At 47.2% G+C, this 14,282-nt stretch overlaps 1 protein-coding gene across 1 annotated transcript in view; it reads left to right on the top strand.

Annotated features, from left to right (window-relative positions):
• Positions 1–500: 500 nt before the first annotated feature.
• Positions 501–14,282, top strand: part of TTYH3 (tweety family member 3) — a 93,414-nt gene continuing 79,632 nt past the window's right edge. The window contains exon 1 of the mRNA XM_075010617.1: positions 501–887. Within this exon, the coding sequence (XP_074866718.1) occupies positions 765–887 (123 nt within the window). The 5' untranslated portion in view covers positions 501–764. The remainder of the gene's footprint in view (positions 888–14,282) is intronic.

Genomic DNA, 14,282 nt, shown 5'->3' with positions numbered 1-14,282 from the left:
GCCAGGCAGTGGTATGCTCCCATGGTACATTGGCATGGTGACCATGTAGTGACGTGATGTAGGAGCAATGTAGCAGTGTAGGGGCATAGTGCTGCCGTGTCATTCTGGTGCAATGGTGGGATAGTGGAAGGTGATGGTGCAGTGGCAGTGCATGGAAGCATGGGGTGGTAATGCAGTGTTGTGTCAGTTGTGCATAACCGTGTGTTGGCATGGTGGCAGTGCAGTTGCACAGGTGATCGTGCAGTGGCCTAGTGGTGAATGCACTAGCGTGGTGCCAGTGCCACGGCAGGAGTGATGGTGCACTGACAGGGTGGTGAACGCGGTGGTCGAACGACCCAATGTTTTGATCGTGACGCAGGCCTGCCCGAAGATCCCCAGCCCCGGGCTGAGACCCCGCACACTCGTCTCAGGGAGGGCGCTCGGGGGCGGGGCCTGCGGCGGGCGGCACCAATGGACAGCGAGGGGCGGGGCCAGCCGGGGAGGCGGGGGAGTCTCGGCGAACAAAGAGCGAGCGGCTGGGCTGGCAACTCGGAGCCCGCCGGCGAGGGAGCTGCCTCACCTGGGCCGAGCGGGCACCGCCATGCGGGGGAGGAGGGCACCGCCCGGCAGCAGCGGGCGCCCGAGCGCCTGATTCGGGGGCGCCAGCGCGCGCGAGAGAGCGGGGCCGGCGGCGCTTCCCTTCCCCCACCCCATGGCAGCGGCAGGCGGCGGGTGAGGCGGGGGCCGCGGCTGGGGTCTCGGAGGCAGCGCTGGCAGGGCCGGGCATGGCGGGGGTGAGCTACTCGCCGCCCTGGTGGGTGAGTCTCCTGCACCGCCTGCCGCACTTCAGCCTGCGCTGGGAGGCCGCCAGCGCCGACTTCCGCCCGGAGGACGCCGAGTACCAGCAGGTGAGGCGCGGTGTGTGCCGGGGGCGTCTCGTCAGTTTCTCCTCAGACACCCCCCTCCCCCGGGCCCGCCCCCACTCTGGGGGAGATTGACATCTCCGCCCGCCAATCGGGGGGAGATGGCCCTCGGGGCAGGAGGGGGAGGGGTGGCCTCTTCTCCCCCCCCCCCCCCCGCCTCAGGGCGGAGATTCCTCGCAGGGGACAGGTGGGGGGGGGCGCGTCTCGTTAGTTTCTCCTGAGACACCCCCGCCCCCTCACTTTGGGGGAGATTGACGCCCCTGCCCCACTTTTCCCCTGAGGGTGGTCTTGTGCACCCCACCTCCAGGGGGAGATTCCCCTAGGGGTCAGGGGTGTGTGTGTGTGGGGGGGGGTGCCAGTCTTGCCCTCCCCTCATGGGGTAAATCCAGCCTGGGGCAGGCTGGCCTGGGGAGGGTATCCTGCCCCCCCCCCCCCCCCATGGGATAGATCAGCTGGAGACAGGTTGCCCTGTTTACCCAGGATCAGTCATCCAGCTCTTCGGTTTCCTGTCCTCACTTCAACAGGAGAGAGGCAGGAACTATCTAGTCCCATGAACAATGAGCTCCAGCCCTGAGTGCCGTTGGGAGCAGCTGAAGCCCTCTTTTTCTCTGGGAAAGGGTGACATGCCCAGTTATCCAACCGGGGAGATACTCTTAAAGCCCAGAGGAGTTCACCCACCTGCAGGTTGAGCAGCCCAGGTGAGGCACAAGTGCCGCCGCCTCTACTGTGGCTGAATGCTTAGTGCTTGGTTTAGCTTATCGCTGGGCTGCCACTTTGTATGAAAGATCCCATCCTACATAGGACTGGAGCCCTGGTTCAGCTAACTCAGCACCCTGCCTTTCCTGGTACTCAGAGAAATGTTTAGTGGCTCCTTCTGAAATGCTTGGTAGAAAACATGGCTTTGGTGTCCACATAAGACTTAGTGTTTCAGGAGGCTCTGGCAGAACACTTGTCTCCTTTGTATTCCTTAACCTGTACTTGTGTGACTTGTTGTCTAATTAGAAAGATGATGGAGTGGATGTGTGTGTTCAAACATCTGTGTTCTCTGCTGCCATCTTGGAATGGAGCTGCAGTGATTCTACTGCCTCGTTGTGCCCCGCTCTTTGGCTTTGAAAACACCATTTTGCTTCACTGAATAGACATATAGGGCAGCATAGCAACACCATAATGCAGAAAAGTACTGGCTAGAAGCCTTCTCATATCTGCTATAAAGAGAGATGCTATAGGAATATTTTAGCTTGCAGTATTTTTGGTTAAATGGCTTCAGATTGCAGAATTAACTAGAGCAAAGGCTATTCTTGGGTTTCTCTTTTTCTTTAAGGGGGTGGCTGAGTGGCTCACAAACATGTCTATGAATCTGAGACACCGTTGTCTTCTGATCTTCAGCCTTGGTCTTAACTCCTCTTGATTTATCATTAAACCAAGGAAATTCAGATAGATGTAGATTTAAAGAAAAGTAATGTATTTGTCCCATCACTTTGGTTCACTGCTGTGGACTGAGGTAATTGCCTCCTGTAGTGAAAGGAGTATGAGCTACTGAAGATGAGACATAAGTGTAATGGGGGAAGAGTGTTTTTGAGTGTTTCTTTCATACCAGTCCATCAGTCACTGAATATATATCTGCTGTGCGTCTGCTTTTAATAGTTTAAAATAGAAGTATTATTTCCAAGCAAGATGTGCTGAGTTTGTGTGTGTAGTACAAAAGTCTTTCTCTCAGTACTTCTATTGAGACTTAATGTAACCATGCAGTCTGTTGAGGTTAGTGAGCATCCTGTTTCTGACTTGCATAGTTGCAAAAAGAGTATGTGCTACTGAAGGACTTGTTCTTTCCATTGCTGTATGGCTTCTTTAACTCTTCTCAGATCAGAAATTGAGTGTAAGCTGGGTGTTTTGAATGTTAACCCTGCAGATACTTAAGTGCTGATTATTACAGCACAACCCCGTGCAGCCCCAACAACAAACACATACAGTTAGTAGCAGTGTTCTGTTGCTGACTGTACAGAGAGACATCAAGGATTTTTATGCATGCGAAGTATAGTATCATGCAATAAAACTAGAAAACCTTAATCTGGTGGTCAATGTGCCGTTGCAATCACTCCCTTTCTCTCAAAATTGTTTTGAAGGCCTCCTGGTTTGTATGCTTGGTTTGTCAATATTTTGAGTACGATTTAAATGTTCTCTTGCTCCATTTTTACAGTTCACATTGACCTATATCTTTCCCTGTTAAACACAAAACAAGTAACTTTAACATGCTCCATTATCTGTGCATTTATAATATAGGCACTGTTGTTTAACTGGTTCTTAGAATGTGCCATATTATTTCTCTGAGGCTATGGTGATGGTTTTTCCTTCTCTGCCCCGTTTTTCCCCAGTACTTAGGGAAAACAGCCTTCCTTGGAAGTGTAAGCATGCCATGTGGCAGCTTTTAGTTCTTGGTGTCCTTGATTGCACTCTTATGGAGATAACTGGAACTGCCAGTAATTCTGGAGACTTCCTGGGTGCACTCTGTCCTTTGGTGCCCCTATCTTCAGTTAGCAGGGAGACGGAAAATATTCTTATCAGTCTCCTGAGAATTAGAGCCTTGTCATGAGCTGATAAGACACTTACCAACAGTGCTTCTGAGTAAAATAGAATTGGAATGAAAATACTTCCTAAGGAAATACTATCCTGTTCCTTGATCAGTCTGTGGTGAGAGGGAGTGTTGTGTGTGGAGAAAGTTGCCGTTTCTCCTTCACTCAGCTTTACCTTACAGGAAATGTATGGGCATTAACGTAAAGTAGCACAGAATGGTGGCATAGATCAAACATAGTTCCTGTTTCATAAATGTAGTGTGTGTGTGTTATTTCAGGTGGATTGACAAGATCAGATGGAATGAGTAAGCATCCATTACGCTAAATGGTGCCTATTTGATTTATGTTGAAACCTGCAAAAACTTGTATGGCTTTAAGGTGAACCCATTCGGACTACAGATGATCAGAATCCCTCCTGTGTCTTTTGGGAGGATTGTGTGTGCACACGTGGCGCTTATAATTGCTGTGTCTGTTCTGCATGTAATAAGACTTTCTGCTGTCCTGTCTCTGAGGGAAAGGACTACTTAATGATTGTTTGCTTGGAGACAGCTGTGGCCATTGTGTTCTAGTAACTGAGACTGCACCTTTTTGTCCTCAGAACACAACGTATCATCTATATGGCAACAACATGTGCACAGTCTGCCTCAGCTGGTGGGGGTGTGTATGGGCGGGTATACACTGGTTGTTTTAGAGGCCTGTAACAATCTGTGGTGATGGCTTTTCATGCTCTCCCACCTTCTGTAACTGTATATTCAGCTGACCAATTAGAAGAGATGATGATGTGTATGGGGGTGCCAAGAGAATGCATTCTCCTCCTGGCTGGTTGGCTGAAGCCCACAGTGACGCTTAAATGCTTCACATCAATTATAGCAAATTATACCTCCTTCCACACAAGAAAGGAGATGGTTTATGTAACTGCTAACTAGATTAGGATGAGAGGAGAGGTTTTTCTTCGGATAGTGGGACTCTGTTTTCATATTTCTGGCCTCTGTGTATTGCGTTGAGGGCTTCATCTACTGAAATCACTCTCTAGAATCTCTTATCGGTTAAACCTATTTTGCATCCCACTGATTCATGCAAGAGGTAGGGGTAAGCGATCTTGAGTTACCAGCAGTTGTATCCTCTGAGTCACACTGCAGTGTCTCATTAAAGATTATTTTTTAGCGAGTCATGAAGAGGAAAAGGAACAAAACCTTTGTTGCTTTTGACAGCATGGTTTGTATGGGTTTTAATATCTTAACAAAGTTCCAGGAGATGGTCATGTCAGTGCTGTCAAATTACCCTTGGATCCAGTCCACCAGATCAGTAAGGTTTCTCTGCAGCTTGTGCTATTGTCCCTGACTAAAGCTGTGTAGGAATGCAAAAGCTCTTAATTTATTTGCCCAGTGGTGCTGAGGGTTGAGCTAGTCAGAAGCCTCTTTCAGGAATATTTTAAGTGCTGGAAGGATGAGTTGAAGCCCTAAGATGCTTTTTTAACACACCAGAGCTGTTGCTAATGGGATGTCTTAGGGATGATTGCTGCTTGATACTAATACCATCAAAAGGGAAGCTTCAGTAGGAACTGTTAAGGTAATTTACTATAACTATGTTTAACTCTTGTAAGCACTTGACATTGTGGTGGTATCTTTTTTTAATAAATTAATGTTTGCCAATGTGGATTTCACCAGACACACAGGAACTGACATTTCTATTGTTTGAAATCTATAAGCAGGCCAAGTAAGAAGTGCAGCTTGATAAATACTGTATCCTTCTATCAGATTCTGATTTGTTACTCTCTCTATATTTTGACATGAGATGTTGATATTTTGTATATTTTAAGTTGTAAAGCTTTTAAGTTTTTTTTTGTTTTTTTTTTTGAATCTCAGTGAATACTGATTTTTAAAAAAAAAAAAAGTAAGACCCTTCTGTAATTTCCTAGAACTTTAAACCTTTGGTAAATGCTTTAAAATATAGGTACTTGTCAATTTATAAATCTAAGTATTTGTTTTTAAAGGCTATGCGGGCTCTACCCACACCTCTTCCTGTTAACTTTAGTCCTGACCTCAGTTTAGCATTTGCAGGTGGCTAACTGCCATTTTGCAGTAATTCAGAGATGTTCAACGTCCAGTGGAGTCTCTTCTACGCTAGATCCCTTTCATTTGTGACTAGATTAGAACAAAGTGCTCTTGAGGCTCAAGATAAAGGCATCAATCTACTGCATTGTAGGCTTTTTACCGTACACAGCTGGCAGCAATGGTGGATCTCTCTGAACAGGGGCTAGAATCCATAGCAATTGTAGGGAAGCCTAGAATAGACAGAGAGCTTCTGGATAGGCATGTCACCTACACTGGCTCTGAACATGACTTAATCACCAAGACATGAACCTGTTGGTAGTGGGTTTTATCCTGTTCTTTCCACCCCTGCAAGTGTTGGAGTTGACCCAATGCTGTCACTATTTCTATGCTATCTTTTAGGTGTGATCCCTACAGTGATGTTACCCAGCTATTCCCTTAGGTACACCTTTAGTGCTACCAGTGCTCTTCTGTTGTATTGCCATCTTGTAACTCTCTGCAAGTCAGGCTAACAATCAGCTTGCTCTACCATGAGTCTGGAAATGAAGGGTTAATTTGGTGTTACGGTAAATCCCACTGATGCTGTGCTTTGATTTGCAGATACTACTTTTAGGACATTTTTTTTTTCATAGATTTGGGGGAGGGGGGAGTTCAGCAAGACATTTCATCCGGTACTTGCTGGCTCTATAAGGTCCTTGCCCTACATGTAACAGTGTGTGTGTGTTTAATCTTGAAGTTTTCTTTCAAGGCTATATGGCCTGTTTAGCTTGAGGTACCATTTAACTTTTTTTTTCCCCCTCTGATGCTATAGGCTCAGTGATGGGACTCCCATTGTGTTTTCCTATAAAACTAAAGTTGCATTTAGGTCTCATTGGTGGTGTCTTCCCCACAGGTTTCCCATAGGCTATGTCTAAACTACAGGGATTTGTTGGAAGATACCTTGTGACAAAACTTCGTTTGATAGATCATGTCCAGGCTTCAAGGCAGATCTCTTGGCAAAACAGTAACCTATAATCATGTTGGACAGGCTCGCAGGTCACTCAGTTCCTTCAGGAAACCCCAGCAAGATGCACCTTTAAAGGGGTGCCCCTAGATACCCATTTCTGGCCTTTGCTGCAGCTGTGTCTACCTCCTAGAAGGACAGCACAGCTGGCATGGGGCTTTGTGTCTTTGTGAGCAACACAGATGGTTCCAGGGAGCCATGCTGGCAGAGCTGCCTCTGGGCATTCGGTGGCCCCACATAGATATGCTGCAGTAGCTGCTGAACTTCCTGACAGCTGTTCTTCCCTTCCTCGGGGAGGACCTCACCCTGGCTTCAGGATGTTCAAACCTGTACCCACCCCTCTGCACCCATCCCCCACTTCTGGAGGTACCACTCCAGTTCCAACTGGTGGGACTGGCTGGTCATGGGGCAGTGGCTCCAGAATGTCCAAATGCGGAAAGCAACCTTCCTGGAGCTCTGTGCCTGGCTTACCCCCACCCTCTGGAGACAGGCCATGGAGCTGCAGCCCACCATCCCTGTGTCAAAGCAGGCCTCAGTCACCCTCTGGAAGTTTACCACCCCCAACAGCTACTGCTCAGTGGACAACCATGTTGGGACTCTCCTTGTGGAGGTAACGCTCTCAGGCTGCCGACCTTGCATGGGAGTGTATGTTCTGCCAAAGGGGGACCCTCGGGAAGCTGGGTTAGGGTGAGAAGGAAGCCCTATTCCCCAGGGGAGTGTGCCATCCCACTCTCGCAGAGCTCTGCTGCTGGCAGGGTTGCTTCATAGGGGTATTCCTGGAGAGCTCAGGAGGCAGAGGATGGGAGGGGCCCTGGGACTTCCTCCTTCAGTCCCTGACATGCGGTTCATGGCCTCTCTTTGCAGATTGACGCCCATCAACACAATCCTGCTGTGGAGGGTCATCCTTTCCTACAGACATTGAAATTGTGGCCAGATTCACTGCCCTGGGGTTCCCAAACGGCATCAGGCCCATCAATGGGACCCACACCCTGATATGAGCCCCGGAGCATAGTGTGGCCAAGTACATAAACTGCAAGGGCTACTTCTTGATGGTGCTGCAGGCCCTGGTCAACCACCTTAGACAGTTCAGACGTTTTATGTTGGGTGGGCAGGCCAGGCATACGATACCCATGTGTTCCACAACTCCAGCCTGTCCTGGAGGCGGGCACTTTCTTCCCCCCTACCTACGCATTAGCTGGTGGTCAGGGACATTCAGATGCCACTCTGCATTGTGGGGACTGTGACCTACCCCACCTTGCCCTGGCTGATGAAATCCCTCCCTGGTCAGCTGGACCCCAGCCAGGAACTGTTCAGTGCCCTCCTCAACCAGGCCAGGATGCAGGTCATGTGTGCCTTTGGCATCCTCAAGGCATGCTTCGTATGCCTGCTCGCCTGCCTGGATGTCAGGAAGCACAACATCCACCAAATTGTGGCTGCATGTTGTGCCCTGCAAAACATTGTGGAGGAGAAAGGGGAGGCTTTCCTCCTGGGTCGATGGGTGGATGTTTGCCAGGAGGGGCATGCTTATGAGCAGCTGGGCATAGCTACTATCTGCCTGGCCCAGCAGGGCTGGGTGCAGATCCACAAGGCTCTGAGGGAGAGCTTCTCCCTAGGGTATCTCCAGTGGGGGCCTTGTGGCTGGTTGGGGCTGGGCAGCTGCTGCTGCCTCCTCCTGCAGGGGCTTCCACTGTGGTGGGGGGAGTGGGAATGTGTCCCCCCCCCCCCACCCCAGGATGCATGTAGCTCCCAGTAATAGGGGCAGGTGGCAGGTCCTGTGCTGGAGTGTTGGGCTGCATCCCGGGCCCAGATGTAGCCCTCCCTCAGCTCCTTTTACCTTGGCCTGGACCTGCTTCATGGGATGTGGGGGTATGTGGTACATTTTGGCCAAGGCGGTGGCTATCCTAATGTAAATTGGCACATTCTGTTGCTTGGCCTTGGGGTCCTGAGTCATCGTCTCCTCCCTCCACGGGCTCAAAAGAGCCTGGAGCTTGCCTCCACTCCAGGAACGGTCCTGGGACCCATTAGGCTGGTCCCTCAAGGGTGGGGGGGTGGTGGTGTGTGTCTCTGGAGGCCTCTGCCGTCATGGCTTGCTGTGAGGGCATGTGGGAAGCAGTGTGTTGCTCAGCTTCCTGCCATGGGGCTTCCTAGGCTCCTGCAGCTTTAAGAATGTCTGGAAGCAGGGACCAGAGTGCTGATTGCTCTGGTCATGGTGTCTGCTAGGGCACTTGAATGGTGCCCTGGAGGCTTTTTCTGTCAACACAAGGCCCCCTGGAAGGTCCAGACTGGCGTTTTGTTGACAGCGGCATCCTTCCTCATGGCAGGCAGGGTAAGTCTGACAAAAGCACTGCGTTCTGTTGACAGAATGTGCTTTGCAATCTGGATGCTCTGCAGGTTTTGTCGACAAAACCCTCTAATCTAGACATAGACATATCTACTCATTATGGCTATCAGGGTGGATATTGTAGGCTGATCTTGAATCTTTGCTCTTAGAGGGGTGTGGTGTGGCAATGTAACATACTCCCCAATGAAAACACTTTATAAAATCTCTTTGGGAAACCATGTGAGTTGGGGGTTTTGTGGGCTGTGTACTTAGCTGTGAAGTAACATCTGGTACTTAAACAGGAGAAGGTGAACTCTTGCCAGCTTTCTGTTGGCAGGTTTGCTTGCTCTTTGATCCAGGCTGCACTTTTGCATTTTCAGATAGTCCCCTGGGAATCATTGCTAGAAATAAACTTAGCTTCAGGGTGAGCTAATCAAAACAACAGTTGTTGAAAAAGCATGTGTTATCTGTTTAAAATGATGCATATGGGTGCTTGGCTAGAGGAAGGTCTAACCCTTGCCCATCTAATCAAGGCAGAAGGCAAGATTGATGGTAACTTCCTTCAGGAGAATGCACATTGTTTTTTCAGTACTGTTCTAGCTCTGACTTCTGGGAAATCTTTACAGAGCATATGTCTATTAGAAAGTATCATGCTGAATTCTAGCTGGAATAAAAATGGAAGTTAGAAGTGTAATTAGCTGATGACCAACCATGGCATTTTGATATTGGTGCTTATTCTGAAAATATATATTTATTGTTCAAGCCAACTAGTCACACTCAACCAGCTGAATTTCCAAATGTGGCTAGTAGCCATGGGCCTATAGTGTATTCCTGAAGCAGACTGCTCTCAAGTGTTACAGGGTATTCTTGTTTGTCTTAACTACATGCTTCAAAAATGCAGTGAGTTCCTGAAATTACCTTAATTTTCTTGGCCTGATGAATTGAATAGGTACACCTATCCCTTAACTTGGTACATCTAGAAAGAATCATGCCTGTTGGTGCATGTGGTGATTTTTTTTTTGGGGGTGGGGGTGGAGAATGTGGCACTCCTGGGAGACATTGCTGTTTGCTATAAATGTTTAGTCTTCTAATAATCTGTATGTGGATGGATAGAAATAATTCCAGTGTTTAGAGATGGTGCTTACCTCTAGCCCTCTTTCGCAAGGCAAAAACTGAAGACTCTAGTGTTTTATATTAAGGGCAGCTCTTAAACAAAGTTTAAGTTGTCAGGGGACCCTGCAATCTAGCTGCAGAAACTGACTTTTCATGCCTGGAAGATGGGGGCTGGGGGCAGAGGAGGGGGCAAAGGGAATTAATTCTACTCCTAAGTCTCAGGGAAAGCAGATTTTCTTTGGATGGGCATTTTCTGTCCTCCTGTCTCATGCAAAGTCCTTGTTTTAATTTGGAGCCAATAAACAGCTCAGTTTCAAGCAGACCCTTTGAGGGGAGAGGGTAATGGACTTTCCCATGCTGAGTGAAGAAATTGTCACGTGGAAGACTGTATCCCATTAGACATGACACTGGAGATTAAGGGTGGGAATCTAGGTGGCTTTGTCCTAATTATTTCAGAGCTGTGGATTGTGTATTAAGGAACTGTGCACAAGGATGAGTTTCTAGCTTCCTTATGCCTGCCTACCAAAGCTTGGGGGCATAGATTTCCTTTTGTACGTTGTAAATATAGTGATTTGTCTAGTGTCTGCCTAGGCTCTTGATAACAGAAAGGAAGCTGTGACTGCCTGTGATCAAAAGGTAAGATCCTGAATTACTGTCTTGTGCCACCTGTTATATCTGCAGGCATGTGGTGTAGTGGAGCTTGCGGTAATGTGTTGTGTGTCACTTCAGTTCTGGAGTGCATCAAAGTATGAATGGCTCTGGCTAGTGGGAAAGGAAGATGGCTTTTGCACTCAGCCTGTTGGAGCTCTTCAGATTTGAGGTTGTCCATTTTCATCATGGCTGAGGAGTGTAAGTTAATCGCAAGCACAGAAGGCATAAGAATGAGCTCTTGATATCTGCTAGTTTTCTGCCTCTTTCCTGTGATATTCTTTCCTGTTGGTCTGCTAGTGTTAAATAGAAGTCACAGTCACCAGACTTGTACCTTGGGCTTTCTAGTAAAAGCGATCTGGGATGGGGAGGAGCATGGCGCAGTATGCCAGGGTTTGTGCAGGTTTTGGCTTCTTGGGTATCCGAACACTTGAGCTTGGATTTGGGATTCTTAACTAATCTGAAAACATGAGAAGTGTGGAATCTTGTCTCGCCTTCCCCCATCTTTCTGAAGCCCTCCTTTTTGGAAGATGGGGCAAGCTAATTAAATCCAGTTGTTTAGTGCTGAGTGTGGCGTATTAGCAGTTTGAATAACATTTTTGGCTTCCCGTTAAGTCCGCTTTCCCTCATGCAGTGTTTGGTCTAATCCAGGTGTGTCCAGCCTGCAGGCCGCACGCAGCCCTGGACAGCTAGTAACGTGGCCCCACAAGATCGTAAACTTTTAACATTATTATGTGATTTATATACATTAACTATATTTTATATGTGGCCCAAGACAATTCCTCTTCACTCAGTGTGGCCCAGGCAAGCCAAAAGGTTGGACACCCATGGTCTAATCAGAGGACAACTTTACTGCTATTACTGTTTCCGTGCAAAATCTTGGGGTGGTGACTCTTGGTTTACAGCTTCCACATTAAAGAACACTAGGTACTAGCACTTGCCATGGGACTAGAAGAGAATCTGATAGATGGGGGACCTGTCAGGGCTACTGCAGCTGTAGCTCCCCTTCAGTGGCCCAACAGAGACCCCCACAGTCAGGCTTCTCTCTTCTGGAAGTAGGCCTGTGCCTGTTTACCTGTTCAAAGGTGACCTACAGGTGCAATTCCTATAGTTACAAGATTCCCCACACTTCGTGCACACACCTACTTTACTTTTAAGATAAGCATTACAGACAGAATCCTTACTAATAGAAGCAAAATGCTTTCTAATGACCTTACCTGAGTTCACCCTCACATGGATTCTAGCAGGAGCAGTCCTTCAACCACCTCTTCTAAGGGTGCTGCCTTGAAAATAACAGCTGAGCTCAGAGCAAGCGCTCGATCTAATGGGACCTCACTATACCCAGTCCTTGTCAATCCCAGCAGAAAAACCGTGACTCTCCGTGGTCAGAAGTCCTGACCAGCTGCTGATTTATAATTAAGGAGGGATATTAGTGTATATACCTCCCTACTGGGGAAGGTACATATGTGTGTGTTATTTTGGCATAATAATGTGTATTAATACTGTGTACCCCAAAGGTATTAAACCTTTACTGAGCGAGTATTTAATTCAAATTATATAGCCTTGGGCAGGGGAGGAGGGTAGCAGTATTTAATCCATCTTTGCAAAACAAATCAAGCAGTCCTGTGCCACCTTAAAGACTAAAGGATATGTTAGTCTTTAAGATGCTACAGGACAGCTTGCCTTAGAAACAAATTGTATAGAATTTCTTTAACTCCATAAGGCTTTTTAGGCTCTCTTTTGTCACACAGTAGCAACCTCGAGCAGAACCTTGTCCCTAGATACTAGTGATACAAAGTTATGTGCATTAGCTCCTTGGGGTCCAGGTACTTGCAGCTAGAGTTTGTGTAACCCAGTAGTGGGCAGCCCATGGACCACATGTGGCCCATTGAGTTTCGATGCCCAGCCTGTGTGTGCACACCCCTCCTCGCCAGTTCCCCCCGCAAGTCATGTACACAATATATTCCATGTTTACCTACTCCTTGCTCTTCCGTGGAGCACTTACGCAGTGTAGTGAATCAGCTAATTTTTGGTGTTTAAACTTGAGGAGGGAGGGGGCAGAGTGGTGGTGGCATAAAATCATCCAGTCCTGTGCACTCCAGAAGTGCCGGTGGAGGAAGCCAGGAAAGAGGTGGAGTGGGGCTGGGGCCCAGAGGGAAGGCTTGCACAGTCCCTAGCAAAATGAGATGTGATATATTTAAATCAATGGCATGTGTGAGACATATGCAGAACTGTGGGAGCCGTGCTTACTTGCTTAGCTTCTGGCAGTAAATTAATTTGCCCCAAATTATTAATCGCTTCGTGTTGAAAAGCCATGATAAAGGAGACTCAAGTGCAATGTATTTAATCCTATTGGTGTCATGATCAAAGCACATGCTAGATTTCAGTCTTGTTGCCCACTTTAAATGGAGGGCTGTGTATGCAGCCTCCTCACTAACCTGGATTGCCCATAGCTGCTATAATGCATGTTGAAGAAGAGGTTCCCATTGTCTGACATGTCTTCATTTGTATATTAACACTTCTTCCAGTCATTTAGCAGCAGAACTACTAGTGCACTACTTAGTTGTATTACCTAATGGGGGAGGAGGGTATTCCTGATCATGTGATCAAGGATTCTTGTATCTCCACCTATAGAGAGGTTTTTTGCTGATCACACAGGGCAGAGGCTAGTTTTGTGTGGTTCCTAACAGTGCACTTCCAACTTCTTAGAACAGAGCAGATGTTTTATGGAATGTGGATGTTAACTCGTGTATCATCTTCAAACTCCTTGCAACACTTCCTTTTTCACAGTCTGTGGTATATTCTAAAAACTTGTAGGTTTCAGTAGATGGAATCTGGTGACCTAGCTGAGCTCCCCCAGAAGGAAAACCTCTGCTACTGTGTGCTTAATTCTTCAAGGATACTTTTGCTGCCAAAAAAAGTTAGTTAGTTCAGTGTTTAAATGTGAAAGTTAGGAAGCCCAATTAACATTTTTTTGCACCAGTTTCTACTTTTTAAACAAGCATTTTGAATATGGGTATAGGAAACCAGATTGATATTGTGTATGCATTCCAGTAGGCTCTCTCTGCCTGATCATGGGCTGAGACTTTTGAATGCAAATAGCAGTTATCTGTATTCATCAGCTGCAACAAGTCAGAGCTGCTGGCTTGATTTCCTTTTAAAGAAACTTCATTTTCATAATTTCAAAACAATTAAGAGGCTTTAAGGGTTATGTAAGGCAAGTGCCCTTTCAATAAACTGAACATTGACTCCTGTTGTAGGTGTCCAGTACTTATTTCGTAAATTCACATAACCCAACAGCATCTGTCAACTTCAGCTCCGTAATCTGAGTAGCAGTTACTGATGTCATCCCAAGTAAGTGCAGTATAGGTTACCCCCTATTGTACCAGTTACCAATATGCTGCAAGCTTATTGGAGAAGGTGAAGGTCCTCTGAAGTAGGAAGACTAGGGTTGAAGATTAAACTTTTTTTTTTTTCGCTGGATGACTGAATCATGCTTAGGAGTGTACATTTAATTTAATCTCACAAGGCTTCTCTTCTTCTAGAAGTGCAGCCTGGATGTTTTGTACTGTATCCTTATGGGAAGGACTGAAATGTTTGTCCCTGCTGTGTACAGGAAGTGCTCTTTTTGGGCTCCAAAATGCTTCTGTTCATGCATACTGAATCTCTAACCAG

Source organism: Carettochelys insculpta, chromosome 16 (genome assembly GCF_033958435.1).
Source record: "Carettochelys insculpta isolate YL-2023 chromosome 16, ASM3395843v1, whole genome shotgun sequence".
Taxonomy (NCBI): Eukaryota; Metazoa; Chordata; order Testudines; family Carettochelyidae; genus Carettochelys; species Carettochelys insculpta.
Note: the sequence above shows the minus strand (reverse complement) of the source record. Positions and strands in the feature narration are given on the sequence as shown.